The following is a 20,656-nucleotide window of genomic DNA, read 5'->3' on the forward strand; positions in this document are numbered from 1 at the left end:
GGGCTCTTTAATCAGGACATGCCAATTACTGCACCTTGGAATTGATGTCAGCTTCTCATACCATATCCTTATTCTGGACAACTGGTCTTTACTAACAGGCGCTGGGTGCTAATTTATTTCTTATCTCACTCTACAAAGGCCAGCACAGCACCATGCTGCTTCCCACACAATGTAAAAGTGAACAACAGCTGCCCTACCCTAGGTCTAAGCAGAGAGGAACTTGAGTGTGGGGACTTTGGCTTTCTGAGGGGAACCTGTGGGACCTTCTGGAGGGAAAGGACAGCTGCTCTGGCAGCCCAGCTGCTACTTACCAGAAGGGAGGTGAGAAGAGATTATCTTAGCTCTTCAGTACTTTTCATCGAGGAGGTACAGATAACCCCATGGTCTGAGTGCCTCCTTGTCAGACCTGACTCACCTGACGCAGTGTAGTTAAGTTGGCATCATGCCATAGAAACTATGTGGCCACAGAGGTGAGCAGATGTGCCTGGCTCACCCTCCCTCTGCCTGGGGTTGGTTTTCTTTGAGCTATTTCTTGGCTTTCTTCCTCGTCCTCTGCCCAGACTGGTTTTTCCGCCTGTCCCTTTTTCTCTTCCTTATCGTCTTCACTTGCCCATTTATGGACCAATTCCGGCTCCTCAGTAAACATTCTTTTCAACTCCCTTCTGAAGTGTTCCTCGTGAGAGCACCCTGCAATCATTGCTCATGACTGAGTTCCAAACCATGAGAAACTCCCATAAGATCTTCTGTTTTCTGGAAAGTTCTACTTTAACCAGCATTCTGGTAACTGGGGTTTATTCAAGTGAACTCACTTCTTGACCCCTGGATTTTCATTGTTGGTTTTGGCTGTCTTGTTTTATAAATGTTGAAGGTTTCCTCCCTGCTTCCTTATTTGTCATCCAGTGTTGATTAGATCTCTGACCTGGTGATTTTCCAGAGCCTATGCAATCTTCCCAGCTCTGAGACAATGAGTGCGCTTAAGAAAAAATCTTGGGGATCCAGTAGAGTGAAGGAGCATTGACTCTGGAATTAAAACCTGGGGTTCAAGTTCAAACTCTGCTCCTCACTCACTCTCAGAACTTATTTTTTCAGGTTAAGACGAGGCTTATGGTATCATATATTTATGAGGATATTATGAATTGATATATACAAATGAATCATAATATTGTACAAAGCATAGTGCACCATGACAATGATGGTGAAGAGGAAGAAAGAAGAAGAGAAATGATAAGAATAAGCACGAGAGTAAGATGACTCTCACTTCTGGCTGGGAGGGAAGCAGACTTGGGCAAATCCTGTTGGTACCTTTCCTTCAGTGCTCTACAGCTAAGCAGATGTCATTGAGCAAATATTTATCTAGTGTGTGTTCCTGGGTGTACAAAAATAAGTAAGATCTGGTCTCTGTGTTATATGCCATAATAGAGGTAGGCATAAAATACAATGGAAATAGACAGGGAGCAATGAATTTTTCTGGAAATATATTGTGTCTGGGTCTCAGCCCATCAGTAACCAATCTTGTGGTTGGACCAGCCCTGCCTGTGGTTTTTATTTATTAAATTGATTGACATTGGTCAATATGAACATATAGGTTTCAGGTGTGGGTTTCTATGTTACAAGCTCTGTGTATTGCACCGTGTGCCCACCACCCAGAGTCAAATTTGGTGGCGTATAGTCTTTCATAATATTCTAGCATGGTCCTTTGTATATCTGTGATGTCTGTGGTGACTTCTCCTCTCTCATTTCTGATTTTGTTTACATGGGCCTTTCTCCTTTTTTCCTAAGTGAGTATAGCCAGGGGTTTGTCAATTTTATTAATCTTTTCAAAGAACCAGCTCTTTGTTTTACTAAATTTTTTGTATAGTCTTTTTGTTCTTTATTTCATTTAATTCTGCTCTAATTTTTATTAATTCCTTTCTTCTGCTGACTTTGGGTTGCTTTTGTTTTTCTTTTTCTAGTACTTTAAGATGCGATGTTAGGTTGTTTACTTGGGATTGCTCTTGTTTCTTGAGATAGGCTTGTAATGATATAAACTTGTCTCTCTCTATCTTTTAATATCATCTTTTATTTCTTCTTTGAACCAGTCATTTTTTAGAAGTATGCTGTTTAATTTCCACGTATTTGTTGGGTTCTTTACTTCCCTTTTGTAGTTGATTTCTAATTTCAAGGCATTGTAATCAGAGGATATGCTTGGTATAATTTCAGTCATCTTGAATTTGTTGATGCTTGAATTTTGTGACCCAACATATAGTCTATCCTTGAGAATTTTCCATGTGTGCTGGAGAAGAATGTATCATCTGATGTTCTGGGATAAAATGTTTTGTAAAGGTCAATTATGTCCATTTGGTCTAGTTTTCATTTAAGGCCAATATTTCTTTATTGATTTTCTCCTTGGTTGATCTGTCTAGAGCTATCAATGAAGTATTAAGGCTTCAAACTATGATTGTGTTTTTATCTGTTTCTCCCTTTAGTTCTGTGGATAGTTGTTTTATATATTTTGATGCTCCCTGGTTGGGTGCATATATATTAAAACCTGTTATGTTTTCTTTTTAAAAATAGATTTTTTTATTGATTTCAGAGAGGAAGGGAGAGGGAGAGAGAGATTGAAACATCAATGATGAGAGAGAACCATTGATTGGCTGCCTCCTGTACACCCCACACTGGGGATAGAGCCCTAAACTGAATCGAACAGTGACCTCCTGGTTCATAGGTCTAAGCTCAACCACTGAGCACCATGCTGGCCAGGCAGTGTTATGTTTCTTGATGTCCATCTTTGTCTCTTGTTATCTTGAAATCTATTTTTGTCAGATATATGTATGTCTATACCTGCTTTTTTGTGGATTTTATTTGCATAGAAAATCATTTTCCACCCTTTTACTTTGAATCTACCTTTGTCTTTGCAGCTTAGATGTGTCTGTTGTAGGCAGCATATGGTTGGGTTTTGTTTTTTTGATTTACTCTGCTATTCTGTGCCTCTTTATTGGTAAATTCAGACCATTTACATTTAGGGTAATTATTGATGTATAAGACTTTCCTATAGCCATTTTATCTGTTGTTTTCTGGTAGCTCTTTGCCTCCATTGGTTCCTTTCCTTTATGTTTCTGTATGTTATTTTTGTTTGGGGGAATTTCACACATCTTTCCTCTTTTTTTAAGCTATATGTCCTGGTTTGGGGATTTTTGTATGTGGTTACCATTAGGTTTATAAAGAATGAAGTTGCATATTACTGTACCTTTTGCTCTTTTGAGTGCAGCCGATCTTCATCTTTCTTTGCCAGTTGAGACCTCTCCCTCTTCCCCTTGTATGTTTTTGTTGTCACAAATTATCCCTGTTTATGCTGTGATTTCTTTGTTGAATTATACATGGTTAACTTGTTGAAATTTCCGTGGGAGAGGAAAAGTTGCACCCGTGCGCTGCCATTTCTCTAACGGTACCTGCCCCCCACCCCCCCTCCGCCCCGCTCCCTCCCATCCCCTGCCCCCGTGGTTTTTATTGTGATTGCAAAATATCCCTCAGCAAAAACCATTAGGAAACTTTTAAAAAAGGCTATTACTTACAGGACCTAGATATTACATGACACACCTGGGCCCACACAATGAGGTCGCAGGGTTGGGGGGGTGGGGAGGGGCACGAACCCGTGAGCCTGGGGTTCTGCTTTTATTTTGGTCAAAGGTGGGGAGGTCTAGTGTTTTGCAGGCTCATTCTTTATTAGTGAATTTAAAACATAAGAGCCAAAATTGAAAGCATGGGGAGAGAAAAAAACAACAACAAGCCAAGTAGTTCAAATGGTCAGTTATTGAAATCAACCAGGATACAAAACAAAGGAGCCTCAGCGGGGGGAGTGCCTGGCTCCTTATCTAGTCCCATGACTGGCAATGAGCTTATTCCATAACCTATAAAGGGCTGGCCCAGGGCAGGGCCCCCTCTTGTGCGGGGCCTCAAGGTGGGGCTGTGATTAGCCATCTCCTATCCGTGGTGGGCCTCACTTTCAGGGTTACTGGGCTGACTTTGTAGGCGCACCACACTTGCCAGGAGGAAGACTTCTCGTCTTGCCCACTCCCCAGTGGATCTTTTAAGTGAGTCCACTCTATGCGCAGGGTAGACAGGAGTCTCAGGCAGACAACGTGTTTTGTAATGCGACTAAACGTTATGAACACTCAGGAGAAGTTTACTCAGGGTGCTTATATTAGAAATTACTGGTCTAAGCACATACATGAAAATGAGAAGCATAAAATCAACGAGAGCACTTCCGTCATCTGGTATTGTTTTCTTTTTCTTAACACTCCAGCGACACTGATGATGGATTAGAAGTGGGCCTGTCCTGTGACAAGGCACAACCTGTTCAGAGATGGGTGAGGCTCAGAGGATATGAATAAAAGGGCCATCACACATTTGGGATAGGCTTTGCCTTTGGAAAGGATGGAAAAAAATTCCAAGTATTTTTCCGCACCAGAATGCCCTAGGATGCCAGACCTGGAGGGGTCCGTGGTGTTTTACAGATGGGAAGGGGTCTTACTGAAAGAGTTAGAGGAGGAGCTGACCCTTGGCTGTCAGCAGAGCGGGTGGGATTTTGCCTAGGAAGAATTTTTTTTTTTTGTGTGTGTGTGTGTGTTAAAAACAAATTCACAAGCTCTGCTCACAGACTGACCATTGAAGCACTTCCATTTAGCTGCAGGCAAGGTACTTCATGCCTTTGCCAGGAGCTTCTAGCTACTACTTCATTGGCACCCAGACATGGCTATTGGGGCTGTGTGATTCATTTACACAATTCTTGGTACCCTCGTTCCTACTTCCATGTGAGATTCTCGGAATAATGGTGATAATAAGATAGAGAGGATGAATAGAGGACATTTAATACAGTGGAAACACTGATAGTGATCAAGACTAAAACATTATAGTTGCCAGGTCACTGAGGACTGTTCACACTTCTGGTCTGGCTACTGACCCGGAGCTAGAAGACAGCCAAGAATGATAGTGAGTGGGGACTTCACTAAGAGGCCATGGCATGGTCCCCGAGGTAACTGTGTTTACCAGTCTATGTTCATTATCCTTAGGGTCCACTCCTACGATTCCTTCGTTTGGGTCTTCTGCCTCCATGCTTGCTTGCTTTTGTCTAAGTCTGTCAGTATCTCTGCTCAGGTCCACAGGGGTCATTATGCAGCTTTAATGCCCTCCCCACTCAGGTTCATGGTCCCTCAGTGTTCCAGGGAGCTACCAAGCGGAACTGTTGTCCTGAAGCCTCCTGATTCACCCGAGAGAAAAAGGTCCAAGTTCAAGTGCTGAGCAGCCTGTAAGAATAAATCTTGCCTTGCCTCTTCTCTGCACATCTGTGAGTGGGGTGTGGTGGGGTTGGAGAGGTGGCAGGAGTCGCAACTTCCATTTCATTTGCTTTTCCTGGCAGAGTGAGGCTGGGACCTGGGCCATTTCCTAGATCCCCAAATTTCCAAATTGTCTGATGGGTGACAGCTAGGATTGTATTGACTCCCCACCGTCTGGTTCTTCTCTCTCCCTATAACGTTTTACACTCTGTATTTCATTTGAGATCATAGTATTTCCCAAGATTCTTGTAGTCAGACACCCCATTTCTGCTCACTGGATGATCTCTGTCCTCAAAGCACTTTACAGAGTGAAAACAGAGACATAAATCATTGCTGATGTATTTTTCAGAAGACAAGCCGGAGGCCCCCACACCAGCTTCTGCCATGCTGCACACCAGCCTCCTTTCTGTTTCGCTCTCTACTCTCCTTCCTGTTTCTCTCAAGGCCAGAGTTCCTTACTGCTGATACCTCTTCAGCATTAAGTGAAACCTTTGCCAATAAAGTGGTCTCTCCTCTGCCCATTCCGGGTGGGGGAGGGGTATCTCGCTAGGGAAAGCCGATCTCTTTTAGGGTTACTGGGCTGACTTTGTAGGAGCACCACACTTGCCAGAAGATTGCTGTCAGAAGATTCTAGAATCAGAGGGACTTGGGTTCACATATCGATTCCCCCTTCTCAGATGTGGGAGTTACTTAACCACTCAGAGTCCGGCCGCTTCCACATCTATAAAACAATAAATGTTTCCTATCTCATAGGGATATTGTGGAAAGGAAGGAGATCCATATAGAATGCCCAGGCTAAGAAATTGGCACATATTAGCAGCTTTATAAATCTAGGTCCTTTTCCACATGTCTCCACTATGGAGGTGATTTAACCTTGACCCATAGACTAGCCTCAGGAGTGGAGGCCTCTCATTGCAGCATTTATAGAACTATATACTCTCTTAAGAGAGCTCAAAATTACTTGCTAGATCAGTAAGAAAATGTGATTGTCTAAATGTACCCAGTCATCACAAAAGGCACTCAAATAAAGCTAACAGTGTAATCACCTTAAGTCGCTCAACGAGAATTGCTCAGTGTGCTGTGACATGGCTGCAGCACTGTGGCTCATGAGACTAAAATTCGTGCTTCAGAAAAATAGCAAACATCATGTCATGAAACTTTGGGGTTACTCATGAGTAGCTACAATCGCAAGTATTCATCCACATGTGCCACAGATCAGCTGGCCTTCAAGGTTTTGGAGAGAGAGGTACACCTCTTCCAAAAGTGCAACCAAGGATGGAAGGGAAGGTCCCTTCAACGAAGAACAGCAGTGGCCAGGCTGGACAAGTCCACCAGTGAAGGGTTTATGCAGCAGGGAGACTCTATGCAGAAGGTTACTCCATTTTCCTTTCCTCTCCTTGAATGTTGGGAAAACTGAACAGACGCTAGAGAACAGGCCTGAGCTGTCCAGCTTGCTCTCTGTCCCTGGTCGCTTTGGGGACTATATTCCTTTTTGGGCAAATGCCTCAGATTGTGAACAGTGGTTTAATGGACGTCCTCCCACCCCCCACCCCCCGGGAGGTAAGGGGTTTCTTCCTTTTTAAAAGAAAAATAAAGCAAATAACAGTATTAATAACACCAAGTTCCTGTGGAGAGTGTTCTAGTACAAGCACAAAATTAGGACAGGAACAGCAGGTGATCTTCCTTAAACTTCTGCATTCTGAATTGAGTTTGTAGAGGCCACTGTCATAAAACTATGGAGGCAGCAATGGGAGGTGTGAAAGAAGCTCTCGAGTTTTCATATGATCACTGTTTTAAAGATATCAATATATAAGCCTGGCATCTGCATCTTTCCTCAGGGGAGCGGTGATATTTAGGAGGGAAGGTGATGCACCTGGGTCAGTTTCCACAGTGTTGGCTCAGGGATCATGAATTATCTATAAGGCATAATGAGGGTGCTCTTTAAGCCTCTCTGACCCACCCTATAGTTAATCAGTGCCCAGCACAGTGCCCGAGACATGCTTAGTCTCATAAGGTTGGTGACTGAATGATGTGTGACTATTACCTAGTGTAGAAGTTGCTCTGAAGCTCATCCTTCATGCAGGGTGTGGAGATGGAGACACTTAAGGCCAAGGACTGAGGGATTTGACCAAAGTTGTCTTCTTAGGAGCCGAGGATCCTCAATGCAGCTTTGCATGTGGGTCAAGCCATACACCTGACCCATGCTCCCCACTGCCTTTAACCAAAACCAGGTTCTGTCACTGCTCTCCATTCATTCATTTATTCTCATTTTTTGAATAAGTATTCTGTCTACCATATCTATACTGTGTTTTGCACTGAAGAAAACAGATAAACATCTCTGCCCTTGGGGAACTTAATGTATTAGTGAATATAACACTAGACACTGTAACAGGCAAATCCAGAAATCTCGGTGAGAAAACACAATGCAAGCTTATTTCTTGCTCCTATAAAATCCAATACATGACAAGACTGGGGGATGGAAGTGCTCAGATTACTGTGTTTATTTAAGGACTTTGGCTGACTGGAAGCTCTGCTGTCTTCATTGTGTGGCTTCCAAGATCCGCTTGGGCATTGACATTAGCCACCCAACTATGGGAGAGAGAGAATGGGAGCTGTGACATTGTGAACAGCACTTTCTCATATTACATTCATCAGAACTCAATTATATGGCTTTCTACACGTAGAAGGGCTGAGAAATGTCATTCCTGGCTGGGCAATGACTTCCCAGCAGAAACGCTTCAATAGAGAAGAAGGGTATGGATATTTGTAGGGCAGGCAGAGACAGCTTGCACACTTACATCCTCATGGGTGCAGGGGGAGAGACCATAAATATGTAACTGAGGTCATGGTATAGTACAGTGATGGCGAACCTATGACATGCGTGTCAGAGGTGACACGCGAACTCATTTTTTTGGTTGATTTTTCTTTGTTAAATGGCATTTAAATATATAAAATAAATATCAACAATATAAGTTTTTGTTTTACTATGGTTTCAAATATCAAAAAATTTCTATATGTGACACAGCACCAGAGTTAAGTTAGGGTTTTCCAAAATGCTGACATGCCGAGCTCAAAAGGTTCGCCATCACTGGTATAGTATTTCAGATGATTAATAAGAAAAAAGTCAGAGGAGGAGGATAGGGCTTGCAAACAGTTGTGAAAAGAATTTTCTCAGGGGTTACTCAATGTGCCATATTGTCTACAGAGCATATGTGACTTGACCTCTGGGTGAAGAAGTCAAAGTTCTTCTTCCTCAGTTGTGCTAGAGCAGCTCAGATGGGAAAGAGAGACCTTACTTTGTGTGCAGACAAACCCACGTGGTCATCACCACAAATGACCTTGGAGTTCCAGAGCTTATTGAATGCCAAAGACATTATCAAAAAACACAACAGATGAAGACTGGTAACGTGGGGTTGATTTGCTTCTGGGTCTTTTCTGTTCCTCTAGCTTTTTATTTATTTTTATTTTATTTTTAAAAATATATTTTATTGATTTTTTTTACAGAGAGGAAGGGGGAGGGATAGAGAGTTAGAAACATCGATGAGAGAGAAACATCGACCAGCTGCCTCCTGCACACCTCTTACTGGGGATGTGCCCGCAACCAAGGTACATGCCCTTGACCGGAATCGAACCTGGGACCTTTCAGTCTGCAGGCTGACGCTCTATCCACTGAGCCAAACCGGTTTGGCTCCTCTAGCTTTTACATGTCTGCGGCACGAACTCAGGCTGAAGTTCTCATCCTTTTAGTTTTGACTCTGTGTCCACTTCTGAGTAACCCCTTCTTGATTCTAAAGGAACCCACTCCCAAGATGCATGTAGAAAACCAGGGGCTGATTTCCTGCCTGGTAAGAATGGGGACCTTTATGTTGAGGAATACCAGTTGGTTACCTCATATCAATGATAAAAGGAAAGTTGCTGGTGAGGGAAGTTCAGTGGTGTTGAGATACAGAATGATGGAAGAAAATTTCACATTTGGTAAAAGGCAGAGGCTTAGACATTTCTGAAATCCATTTGTTCCTTGTATTGTGGGCTCAACTCATAAACATTTTTAAAATTTGATTTTTATTGATTTCAGAGAAGGGAAAAGGAGAGATAGAAACATCAATGATAAGAATCATTGATTATCTGCCTCCTGCATGCCCCCTATTGGGGATCAAGACTGCAACCCTGGGCATGTACCCTGAATGGGAATCGAACTGTGACCTCCTGGTTCATAGGTTGACCCTCAACCACTGAGCCACACCAGCTGAGCTATAAGCATTATTGACCCTTTTTATAGACTTGGCCTCTGCTGGCACCAGCAATATAGTCGGAAACACGGTTCTGCTCCTGGTCTCAGGGGCTTCCCTAAGCAGAAGCCTGGATTTCAGCCGAGCTGAGCAGGGCTCTGAGTGCCATGCTCACTATCCTGGGGTTCATGCTCCATAGTTAGTGAAGAGCCACCAGGGAGATGACTTCTCTGCTGGGAAGTGGGTGACAGATGTAGAAACTGACACTCACTCGCCGTGAGACAGCAAGTCAAACTTGCTGCCTCTCATTTTCTTTGTCTGGAGAGGAAAGATAATAAAAACTTCCCGGCCCATCCCACGGGGCTTTTATAAGGATCAAATGAAATCACATTATGCGCAAAGAAGTGCTCTTCGGGTGTCAGAAGCTATCGTTAGGGCTGGTTAATAATCAGGATGTTCGGAGGACAAGGGAGGACTTGGGTGGTGGGTAGTGAGGCTCTGAGAATGTGGCAAAATCTTTCGTCCAGAATGGGCCTATTTAGGAGGAAAATCAGGTCTTTGGCAAGAAAATTAAGAAAAGTCTGAACCATGGAATGTGATTTTTCTTTTTCTCAAGTACATTTTTTTTAACTAAATATATATTTTTATTGATTTCAGAGAGGAAGGAAGAGGGAGAGATAGAAATATCAATGACGAGAGAATCATTGATCAGCTGCCTTCTGCGTGCCCCACACTGGGGATCGAGCCCACAACCCTGGCATGTGCCCTGACCAGGAATCAAACCATGACCTCCTGGTCCATAGGTTGATGCTCAACCACTGAGCCACGCCAGCTGGGCTCAAGTAAAGTTTGTTGTAAGTGAAGAAAGTGAACAGGGGACACCTGTAGGGTACAGGCAGAGGCGCACATCTGGGTGCAGAGAGAGGGAGTGGGCAGCCCAGAGGTGCTGCTGCAGAGGCAGGCACAGGCAGGGCTGGCCCTGAGACCCACGGGAAGTGGGACCTGCCAGGGCAGCAGCTGCCAGAGCACTAGGCCTGGCCAGGCATTCAGAGAACCTTCGAGCGCTTTCCTGAATCACTCCTTCCAGGGCATGCTTGGCCCAAAAAGCTCACTATTCTAGGAGTTAGGACTTGGCTCTTGGCAGTGTTTTTACTCTTCTTATCTCTTGTGATTTCCTGGAAGTGTTGTTCCAAGAGGAAGACTTGTTTGTATCTAGGGGGCCTCAGGGCTTACCTGACTTCTCCATGGACTTTGGGACCTTGTCTACCAACGCCGTGCAAATTATAAAGCAAGATGTTCTTTTGAAAAGTGCGGTAAGTTAATGTAATATATGTTACAGTTGGCCCATTCCCAGACCACGAAATCCCATTAATTCAACCCAAAGTTGGGAATTCATTCAACATTGAAAGCATATCTAGGTGGTCATCAGCTTTGAAAAAAAACAAAAAACTTATTTTAGACTATTTCCCCTAATTTATAACATCTAGAAAAACCACAGAGAAAGAAATGGTCACAAATATTTTGCTGGATAAAAAGTAATACTAATTTAAAGTTTTTTTGAGGGTTAGGGTTAGGGTTAGGGTTAGGGTTGAAAAAAAATAAAAATAAAAAAAAATAAAGTTTTTTGGGTCAAATCTCAGTATTATAGAAATGAATTAGTTATTATAATTATTATAGAAATAAAATATGAGTGACAGCATGAGCCCTTCTTGAAAATGTATTTTGCTCTCACTTTTTTCAGTGCTCCACAATAACAGAGAGGAACTTCACCTCTGGGAGGCTGAAGACTGGCCGACGGGGGACAGGTAAATCACTGTGTATGTACTGAGCATTTACTGTGGGTCACACTCCTAACCTAAGTCCCACTTGATTCTCACCACAGTGGATTCTTACCAAGTAGGTATAATTGCCCCCATTCCATAGATAAGTCTACTGAGGCCAAGAGAGTGACTTTTGCCAAAGGTCACACAGAAGTGATGGAGCTAATATTCAAGCCAGTCTATCTACATCAACCCTAAGGTCCTTCCTGCCTCAGCCTTCCCTCTTTACCTTGAGAGTTTCTTGGGACTTTGGCTAGAGACTGGCTAGGAAGTAAAGGGCTTGGATAGCTGGGGTGGGTCAGTGAATAGAGGAAAAGCCTCTCCATTACAGAGGTGAAAGGTCAGGGAGAAGTCACCCATTCCCAAGCACCACCCCAGGCTCAGCCCCTCTTTCCTTCTTTCTTTTGGGGCAGGGTTTCTCAACCTTGGCTCTATTGACGTGTAAGACCAGATAGTTGTTTGTTGCTGGGGCTGTCCTGTGCATTATAGAGTGTCTTGTAGCATGCTTGGCCTCTATCTACTAGACACCAGTAGCAACTCTTCCTGGTCATAACACTAAAACTCAACCCCAGACATTGCTGAATGGCTTCAGAGGTTGGGAATCCTCACCCACCCCAGTTAAAAATCATTGTTTTCTGGTGACCAACCAACACAGTTTGCCCTGGACTGAAGGGATTCAGTGCTAAAACCAGGATAGGTGGGGGCAAACTGGGATGATTGGCCACCCTACAAATGGAATTTCATCTTCTGCTTATAGGAAGGCTGTGGTTGGGAGAGACACCTGTGAGGATAACATGGCTGTCCTGTAGTCTTCAGTTTCTCTAAGCTGCTGCGGCGCCAGGCACTTCTGCTTAATACTCCTGTCTCTCCACCCCACTCTATGCAGCCTGCCAGGAGTGTGGGGAAAGTTACCTGTTTTCAAGGGCTGTTTGAGTAACTGTGCGGGTCCTTTTAGGGTGAAAGGAGACCAAAGGGAAAGCAGATGTGCGCGCGTGTGTGCGTGCGTGCGTGTGTGTGTGTGTGTGTGTGTGTGTGTGGACTGGGAGGGGCATTTGGGTGCCAGACTGCAGAGAGCTCATTGGTGTTGCCCGTGTGGGCAATGCGCATGTGTGTTTGCATTAGGAGTTAATGAATACTGGACGAGGGCAGGTTTTCAGCTCCGAGCTAACTTGGCCTATGACTAGGTAGTGTGCACATTTTAATTTATTTGGTATTATGAAATATTTTTATGAGTTACTCTGATGATGTATTAAGGGCATATTCCTGAGAGACATAAATAAAAGCCTCAAAAATGATTTATTGTTAGCATTATTTTTGTTGTGTTGTTGAGTATACATCAGCAGTAGTAATCAATATTTTAGTTCTTTGCAAATTGACAAAGTGCTTCCAAAATATATCATCTGTCCCTCAGCCTTCTGCTTTTGGTGCCATGGGTGTGCCCATTTAGAGGGTGAGCACAGAATTCTGAAGGGGATAAGTAACTGGCTGAGGTCCAATGCCAGGTTTTGCATCTGGATCACTGGGCACCACATCTGTGACCTCCATGTTCCTCCAGAAGGATGAGCCCTGCACGTAAGTGCTGAGTCTGCATTGCTGTAACTATATATGGTGAACCATCAAGTGCAGACAAGGAGGATGTGAGTCAGCCCTACTGCCCTGACTCTGACAATGGCCCTTCCCCCTTCTCTGTCGTCAGCCAGTGGGAGGATGAAGCAGGTTCCACGGGGCAGAGCCTAAGACCCATGGTGGCACAGTACCAAGGCTGATAATCTTGCTGATTCGTGCCTTCCTCTGTGCTCTTTGACACAGGAGTTGGGGGTGTGATTTGCTTGTGAATGATTGCTTTCATTTTCCTCGATTATGCAAACCGATGGCTTTTTGCCAGGAACTCTCAACCCCCTGAGGCTCTATGCTCCTTCCCTCCTATTGGCCTACTTGCTCTCATTATTTTGGGGAGGTGTGTTTTTCAAGTGGCAGAGGAGTGATAACTGCCCTTGCCTCTTAGGAGTGAGGTACTTGGAGTTCAGGGGACCCGCCTGTTGACAATGACAGCGGACGAGTTGGTTTTCTTTGTGAATGGCAAAAAGGTAAGCAGGAGCTGACCTTTGCTTTGGCTTCCCTGCTCCCTGGAAAGGGCTATGTGTCCAGTGGAAGAGGCTGTTCTCTCTCTTTTTGTGTTCTCCTTTCTCTCTCTTCCTTTAAAGGTGTGGCTGCCTTTGGGGTGACCTTGGGGAAAGAAAACCTTCTCCAGGCTAGACCAAAGTCAAGATAGATACTCAAGGGGCAAAAGAGTGAGGGGGAGGGAAGCGAGGAGAGAAGTGTCTGGGAGCTTCTCCCACCCTACCCACCCCACAGCAGGAGAGACACCGGCACGAAGCTGAGAAGGGAGGACAGGGTTCTAGGTGAGACTGGAGGTCACCCACCACACTCCTATTTCTGTATTTAATCAAATATGGCCTAAGGCTTCGGTTGATCTCTTTACCGAGGGAAGGAATGGGAACGTGTTTCCTTGCTAATATCAGGATATAAGATATATGCAGCCTTTGCTTCTGATATTTCATGTATGGAAATATAGCAGCTAACTTGTGACATCTTGTGGCAGATACATTTATTTTCATTAAGGGCATGCTTGCCCCTGCCCTTAGTTCTACATATTAATAATGCAAATCCCTTTGATAAAAATGGACCATTTGGATTAACTTCAGGGGTGCCCAGGGACCTAGGGAAGGTGAGGATAAGATGGGGCAGAGGGGGACTTATGACATGGAGACCATGTCCTTGCAGCACTGGAAGGATGAGGACCTTTGCAAATTCTAATGTAGGTGCAGAGAGAGGGGGTGCAAGCATATTACATTGTCTCCATCTTCCACTTGCCCTCCCTACACCGCTGCTGACTTGCTTGCATCTGCTTTAGTTGCCCAGTTGGGAATGAATGGGACAGTAAGAGGGATTGTTGCGCATTGTAAATAGCCATGGGGACCATGTGAGTGAATAATGTGCCCAGTGGGTGCCCCCCCTCAAAAAAAGGCAATTTCATTTGTTTTGTTGTATTGGCAGTTTTGAGATGAAAAACAGGGTGACTTTCATGGTAATTTTCAAGAACTAAAATGTGCTTCATAGGACATCTAGTGCTTAAGTGCTTAAGTGTTAGGGTGTATTTGAGAGACTAGCAAGAAAATTCTATGAGCTACCGTAACATCAGTGTTCCAAAGGCTGTAGACTCTGTGAGTGGTGTCACCGGGAGGCACTGGGAAGTGGGGTCAGCCATGCCCTTCTGTGTTCAAAGTTGTCTCTCCGTGCCAGGTTCTTTCCAGGATTGGTATCTGGCAGCAAACCAAGAGGTAGGGCGAAGCTTCCACGTTGGCACCCAAGATTTCCAACAATTTTGTTGCATTCAGCAATTACACTGCAGAGATTTAAGAAATAGTTGTTGAATTGGCTTTCTAGAAGGGTGTCTTCTGTGGAATTGTTCTAAGCAATTTTTACATTGCTTGAGCAGCTGGATTTACCGGGTAATGACTTCCAAGGCCACACCCGCCTCCAAGGTTGATATTTTTTATTGAGCCATCAATTCCTGTGTGTCAGTACAAGCTTCTGTTCTTCTTTACAAATTGTTTGCCCCGATGCACTGGAGCATTTGCAAGGAAATCCGGCTTGGCAAAAATTGCTTTCTCATGAGTTTTATTTTCACTTGAGGAAAGCAATTCGGAATTTGTAGATGGAATTATCACATCAAACCCTACCATCTACTCAGGCCAGTTTTTGTGATGAATATCCATGTTTGAGAAACCGCTGGCAAGAGGACAGGCAGTGCAAGGAGTGATGAGGTAAAAGCAGTACTATAAAAGCAAGACCCAGCCAAGGAATCCCTAAACAAATTAAGGCATGTGTGAGTAAGCGTGTTCCCATGTCGAGTCCCAAATGTTCTAGACCTTTTGTTACAGGACATTATACACAGAAGTTATGAAACAAGAGGCCAGAACTTGGTGACTCACTCTTCAATGTGAGCCTTCAACTCTCCCTGTCCTTCACTAGCTGGGGTCCTGGGGAAGATATAGGGTGTCCCAAAATTCATGCAAGAAGTAATTTTGATAGAAAACACAGGTTTATAATTAAAAATTGTAAATATTTTATTGATTCATAAAGTATACAGTATAGGGTTATGTATAGAATAGCACATCAGGTAAATAGCCTCCACGGCTTTGCTGGCATATATGCAAAGCCGTGGTCTTCATTGGTCTTCATTGTCCCTACTCCTAGGCCACAATTGGTACTTGGTAATGCTTATCAAATTGAAGGGATTGAAATCAAAGGGCAACAGATATTAGAATTTGATTCAATAAACCAAGTAAGATTAGGCTTTTGTTTTATTTTGTTGTTGTTGTTTATGCTCACGCAAAATTCAAATCTTGCGTGAATTTTGGGACACCCTATATAAGATACCAACCATCAAGTACCCAGGGGGCCTTCTGTGGTGATGATGGGCCTTATTGGCTGTTGTTGTTTTCATGTCTTCTTCTGATCGAAAGAGTGGAAGGGAAAGAGCTGCCCAGGATTTTGTTATTGTAGTGATAGTCCCTTGGGAGGTTAAGATCCTTGCTTTTCGGAGCAATCACTCTCTGTTTAGTGGAGACTGTGGCATCTGGAGGAAGCTAGGGAGGTTTAGCATGTAAGGTGCAGCTGAAGGTGTCCAATAGTGATCCCCCCCAAGAAGTCAGTGTCAGGGAGTTGAGCCTCTCTCTCTCCCTCCCTCACATCATTGACATTTTGCAAGTTCCTCCCAGACCTGGGCTTGTGGATATACATGGGCTGGAGGCATTGCCATTCAGGAGTTTATGAACTAGTTGCAGAGGTGGATTATGGGTAGGCAAAGTGATATATTCCAAAATGTATTTCACAGGAAACTATCCCCACGAGATACACTTCTCAGATATTCTTAAACCACTCAGCCAGCGCTGGCACAACGTAGGTGCCCAGTTCATGTGAGCGGAATGGATAGATGAATAGTAAAAGTCCTAAAAAAATCCTCTGGCAAAGAAATTTATTTTTTAAACTTTGTACTTTAAGTTTGCAGAAAAGTTACAGGAAGAATGCAAAGAAATATTAAATAGACTTTTCCTACATGTTAACATTTTGCCACATTTGTATTTTACTTATCTCTCTCTTTACATATATGTGTATGTATTTATAGGTACCTACATAGATATATAGGTGTATGTATTATAAGTACACAAATATATATTTACTTATGTATGCAAATAATAGAACTAAATATATAAAGCATAAGATTTTATTTCTGAATCATCTGAGGGTAAATTTCAGACATCATACCCTCTTACCCCTTAAATTAAAAATAAAGATATTATAACAGAAGCACAGATTTTAAAAATCAGGAAGTTTAGTGTTGACATAATACTATGATCTAAAATCTATAGATTTTATGCAACATTATTTCCATTTTCCCAGTGATGTCCTTCATGACTCCCCCGATCCCACCGCAGCCCAGGGTTGCATCTTGCAGTTAATTGTCAAGTCTCTTTCGTGTCCTTTCATCTGGAACAGCTTCTTAGCTTTCCTTGTGTTTTGGGACGGTGATGTTTATGAAGAGAACAAGTCAGTTTTTTAAAAAATGTCCCTCATTTTGAGTTTGTGCCATGCTTCCTAATAATTCGATCCAGAGTCTGCACTGTGGGTGGGAATTGCAGGGAAGTAGTGCGACCTTCTCGGGAGGACATCGTGTCAGCACCCGCGTTACTGAGTGTGAACTTTGCTCCTTTGGTGAGGCGGTGCTCAGGTTTCTCCACTGTCAGGTTATTCTTGCTTCCTTTATAATTAATAAATGATCTGTGAGATGGTACTTTGAGGCTGTAAATATCTCCATTATCAAACGTCTACCTACTCGTTTTATGATCTCTTAATGTTAATCATTCTCGGCTGGATCAGTAATGGGGCAGGTGATAAGATGGCCGATCATGTTTATTAATTGGTTTTCTTCTGCCAAGAAAACTTTCCTTTTTCTCCCGTTTGTTTCTTTATTTATTAATTATGATTGCTGACTCATGGGTTTTAACTTTACTTAATGGATTATAAACCCATTTTGGCCATTATTTGTTTTGGTGATTGAGGTTTCCTAAAACAATCTGCCTAACCCAGTGTCTCCTAAGCTCCCTTCCCCACAAAGTGTTTTTCCTGTGGGATTCCCACTGGTGTCCTATTGAGAGAGGGTTCCATGGGTTTTCTGGGGGCAAACTCTGCTGCCAGGCCCTGAGCGTGGCACAGCCATTCTCTGTTGGAATTCAGGGAGGTGGGCTTGTGGCTGGGGTGATAGGAAAAGCCTTACTAGGGAGGTGTCCAGGGTCTTCTGATAAGTCAAGACACAGATGGCAGAGGAAAGAAATGGTTGAAGACTTATGAGCTAGAAGGTAGATGGTGTGTTTTCACTGGAGTACGAAAACCAGCTTGGCAGGGAAAGTAGGCAGGGGAAAGGCTGAAAATGAAGATGGGGGACATATTGAAAAGGGCCTTGACAGACAGCCTAAGGAACCTGGGAGACCTTGCAGGTCACTGAGGGCAGAGCAGGGGACCGATGTGATGTGACAGAAGCAGAGCTGGCGGGCAGGAGGACGGACCCACTTGGGGAGAAGACAGTAGGTAAGGTGCTCACGTCCGTCTACAGAACAGGCGCTGGGGATCTTTAGTTTGTACATTTATGATTTCTTCTCCAAGAGGAAAGACATAGTTTCTGTGTAAACTTTGTAATCAGGACCTTGAATAAGCTGTGGGGTGTAATGAAAAAGGGAAATTCATCCTATCTTTCCCTTCCCTCAGACTTGATTAAGAGGTGAATTCTGGCAGTTTTGTTACCTCTTTGACTACTTTTGGTTAACAAGAAACCCTATGGTCATTTCTGAGTTGCTGAACAGAGTCTCAGTTCAGGACAGAGGTGAGGGCAGCAAGAAGGTTTTCATTTGATTGGTGTTGGGATAAGGTGGCTTCCCACCAGGGGGCACATGCAGTGGGAGCTCTGACATGGGGTCTGTGCTCGTCCCAGGCCGCTGCTCTCTCCCAGCCTCTGGTTTGGGAGGTCTCCTCCGCACAGACTCTGTTGGAGGTCCCATCACCTGTAGTTGGTTTTTTTTTGGAGAATGATTTAAACAGTTCTCTCTCTCTCTCTCTCTCTCTCTCTCTCTCTCTCTCTCTCTCTACTTTCCGCATGCCCTCCTCCCTCTCTTTCTCTCTCTTTGTCTCTCTCTTATGCATGGCCTCCATTAGGTCCATGGTCAACACTTTATGTGCTTTGCTCTCCCAAACTCTGGGAGTGCATCCCAATCCCAGCACTGACACTGCTTCTTCAGCTGTCTGGTGGGCCCACCTTTTGCTGTTTAGATGGTCCAGTACCGCTTCCTCAGCACTGCAAAGGCCACACACTAGCTTCATGTGTGGTGCGGTGCTATGAAAGTCCGCTAATGATGTATGAGGAGCGAGCAGATACTTCTCTCCTGACTTTTGGAAGATGTGGAAGTCATACCACAGGGCTCTCTACAGAAACCCTCATCACAAATTCTCTACCTTTAACCACCCACATCACCCAAACCCTTTCACCCTTGGTAATGTGTGAGCAGGCATGAAACGGTTGTCCATAGATTTCCTCTGAAAATTTGCTTTGGGAACTAGCACTTCACTCTGTAGACAACCTCCTCCATTTTATTGGGAATTCCATTTGTGGCCCTTTGGTTGGAGAGTTCTCCTCCTTTTCTGACATGTGTAATGTTGTTGACTGTGATAGCCCAATGCGTACAATACTCCGCTATGAGCACAGGTCCACAGATTGGCCCTCTGCTCTCCGAGTGTGGACACCCAGGAGGCAAACCCAGAGGTCTGCATGCTGCCACCTCAGCTGTCCCTGGCATTCACAGGTGTGATCGGCAGCTGGAAATGAGGTGAAATGTTTGACTTAAAGAAAGCTTTGCTTCGGTCAGCCCAGCATGGCAGGTGCGACACCTAAGTGCTCGTGGTGGGTCCTACTGTAGAACCTTAGGATTGAAGATGTCAGCACATACATAGTTGGGCTTGTAGTTAATATGGCCATTCTTATGGAATTTTCAAGAAAAAACCCTTTAGTTTTCATAAGATATTTAACACATCCCCATTAACTTTACCAATTTTTCAGTAAGAAAACGGCTAAGTACACCTATGATATATTTCTCTGTTATTTTGTAGGTGGTGGAGAAAAATGCAGATCCAGAAACAACCCTTTTGGCCTACCTGAGAAGAAAGCGTATCCTGACTTTGGAGTGGGGTGTGGGAGAGGGCCGCTGGGACTCACTCTCTGGGTTGCATGTCATTTTCTAGCGACTGCTGGGGAGGCTGTGGCAAGTGGAGGAAGGAGCACTGGATTGGGGCTCTGGGCACCTGCATTCTAGTTGCCCTCAGCAGCAGTGTGGCCCTGGCAACTCATTTGAGCTCTGGGTCTACAATTCTCAGCTATTGAATAGGAAGATCATTTTTTCAAAACCTTTATTGTTTAGATTATTACAGATGTTCCTCTTTTTCCCCCCATAGCTCCCCTCCACCCGGTTCCCACCCCACCCCAGGCCTTCGCCCCCCACCCCACTATCCTTGTCCATTGGTATAAGATTTTTCTCCAATCTCTTCCTGCACCCCTCACACCCCCTTTCCCCCCGACCCCTAGTCTGCTCCCATTTTCATGTCCTGATTCTGTTACATTCACCAGTTTATTCTGTTTACCAGATTTTTTATTCATTTGATTTTTAGATTCACTTGTTGATAGATATGTATTTGTTGTCACTTTGTTGTTCGTAATTTTTTATCTTTACCTTTTTCTTCTTCTTTCTCTTCTTAAAGAAAACCCTTCAGCATTTCATATAATACTGGTTTGGTAGTGATGAACTCCTTTAGCTTTTTCTTGTCTTTGAATCTCTTTATCTGACCTTCAATTCTAAATGATAGCTTTGATGGGTAGAGTAATCTTGGTTGTAGGTTCTTGCTATTCATCATTTTGAATATTTCTTGCTACTCCCTTCTGGTCTGCATAGTTTCTGTTGAGAAATCAGCTGACAGTTTTATGGTAATTCCCTTGTAGGTAACTAACTATTTTTCTCTTGCTGATTTTAAGATTCTCTCTTGGTCTTTTGCCCTTGGCATTTTTTAAAAAATTGTTTTATTGCTAAAAGTATTACAAAGAGTATTACATAGGTCTCCTTTTTTTTCCTCCCCTTGACCCTCCCGTAGCCTCCCATATCCTCCAGTGTCTTGTGTCCATTGGTTATGCTCA

The 20,656-nt window shown here is 43.8% G+C and overlaps 1 protein-coding gene across 1 annotated transcript in view; it reads left to right on the plus strand.

Moving 5' to 3' along the window:
* The first annotated feature begins 13,336 nt into the window (after window positions 1-13,336).
* The window catches only part of XDH (xanthine dehydrogenase), a 63,093-nt gene continuing 55,773 nt past the window's right edge, over window positions 13,337-20,656 (plus strand). Inside the window, exons 1-2 of the mRNA XM_081100830.1 lie at window positions 13,337-13,448; window positions 19,582-19,639. Of these exons, the coding sequence (XP_080956956.1) occupies window positions 13,407-13,448; window positions 19,582-19,639 (100 nt within the window). The 5' untranslated portion in view covers window positions 13,337-13,406. The remainder of the gene's footprint in view (window positions 13,449-19,581; window positions 19,640-20,656) is intronic.

The sequence above is a fragment of the Myotis nattereri genome (genome assembly GCF_964212035.1).
Source record: "Myotis nattereri genome assembly, chromosome: 10".
NCBI classification, from domain to species: Eukaryota; Metazoa; Chordata; class Mammalia; order Chiroptera; family Vespertilionidae; genus Myotis; species Myotis nattereri.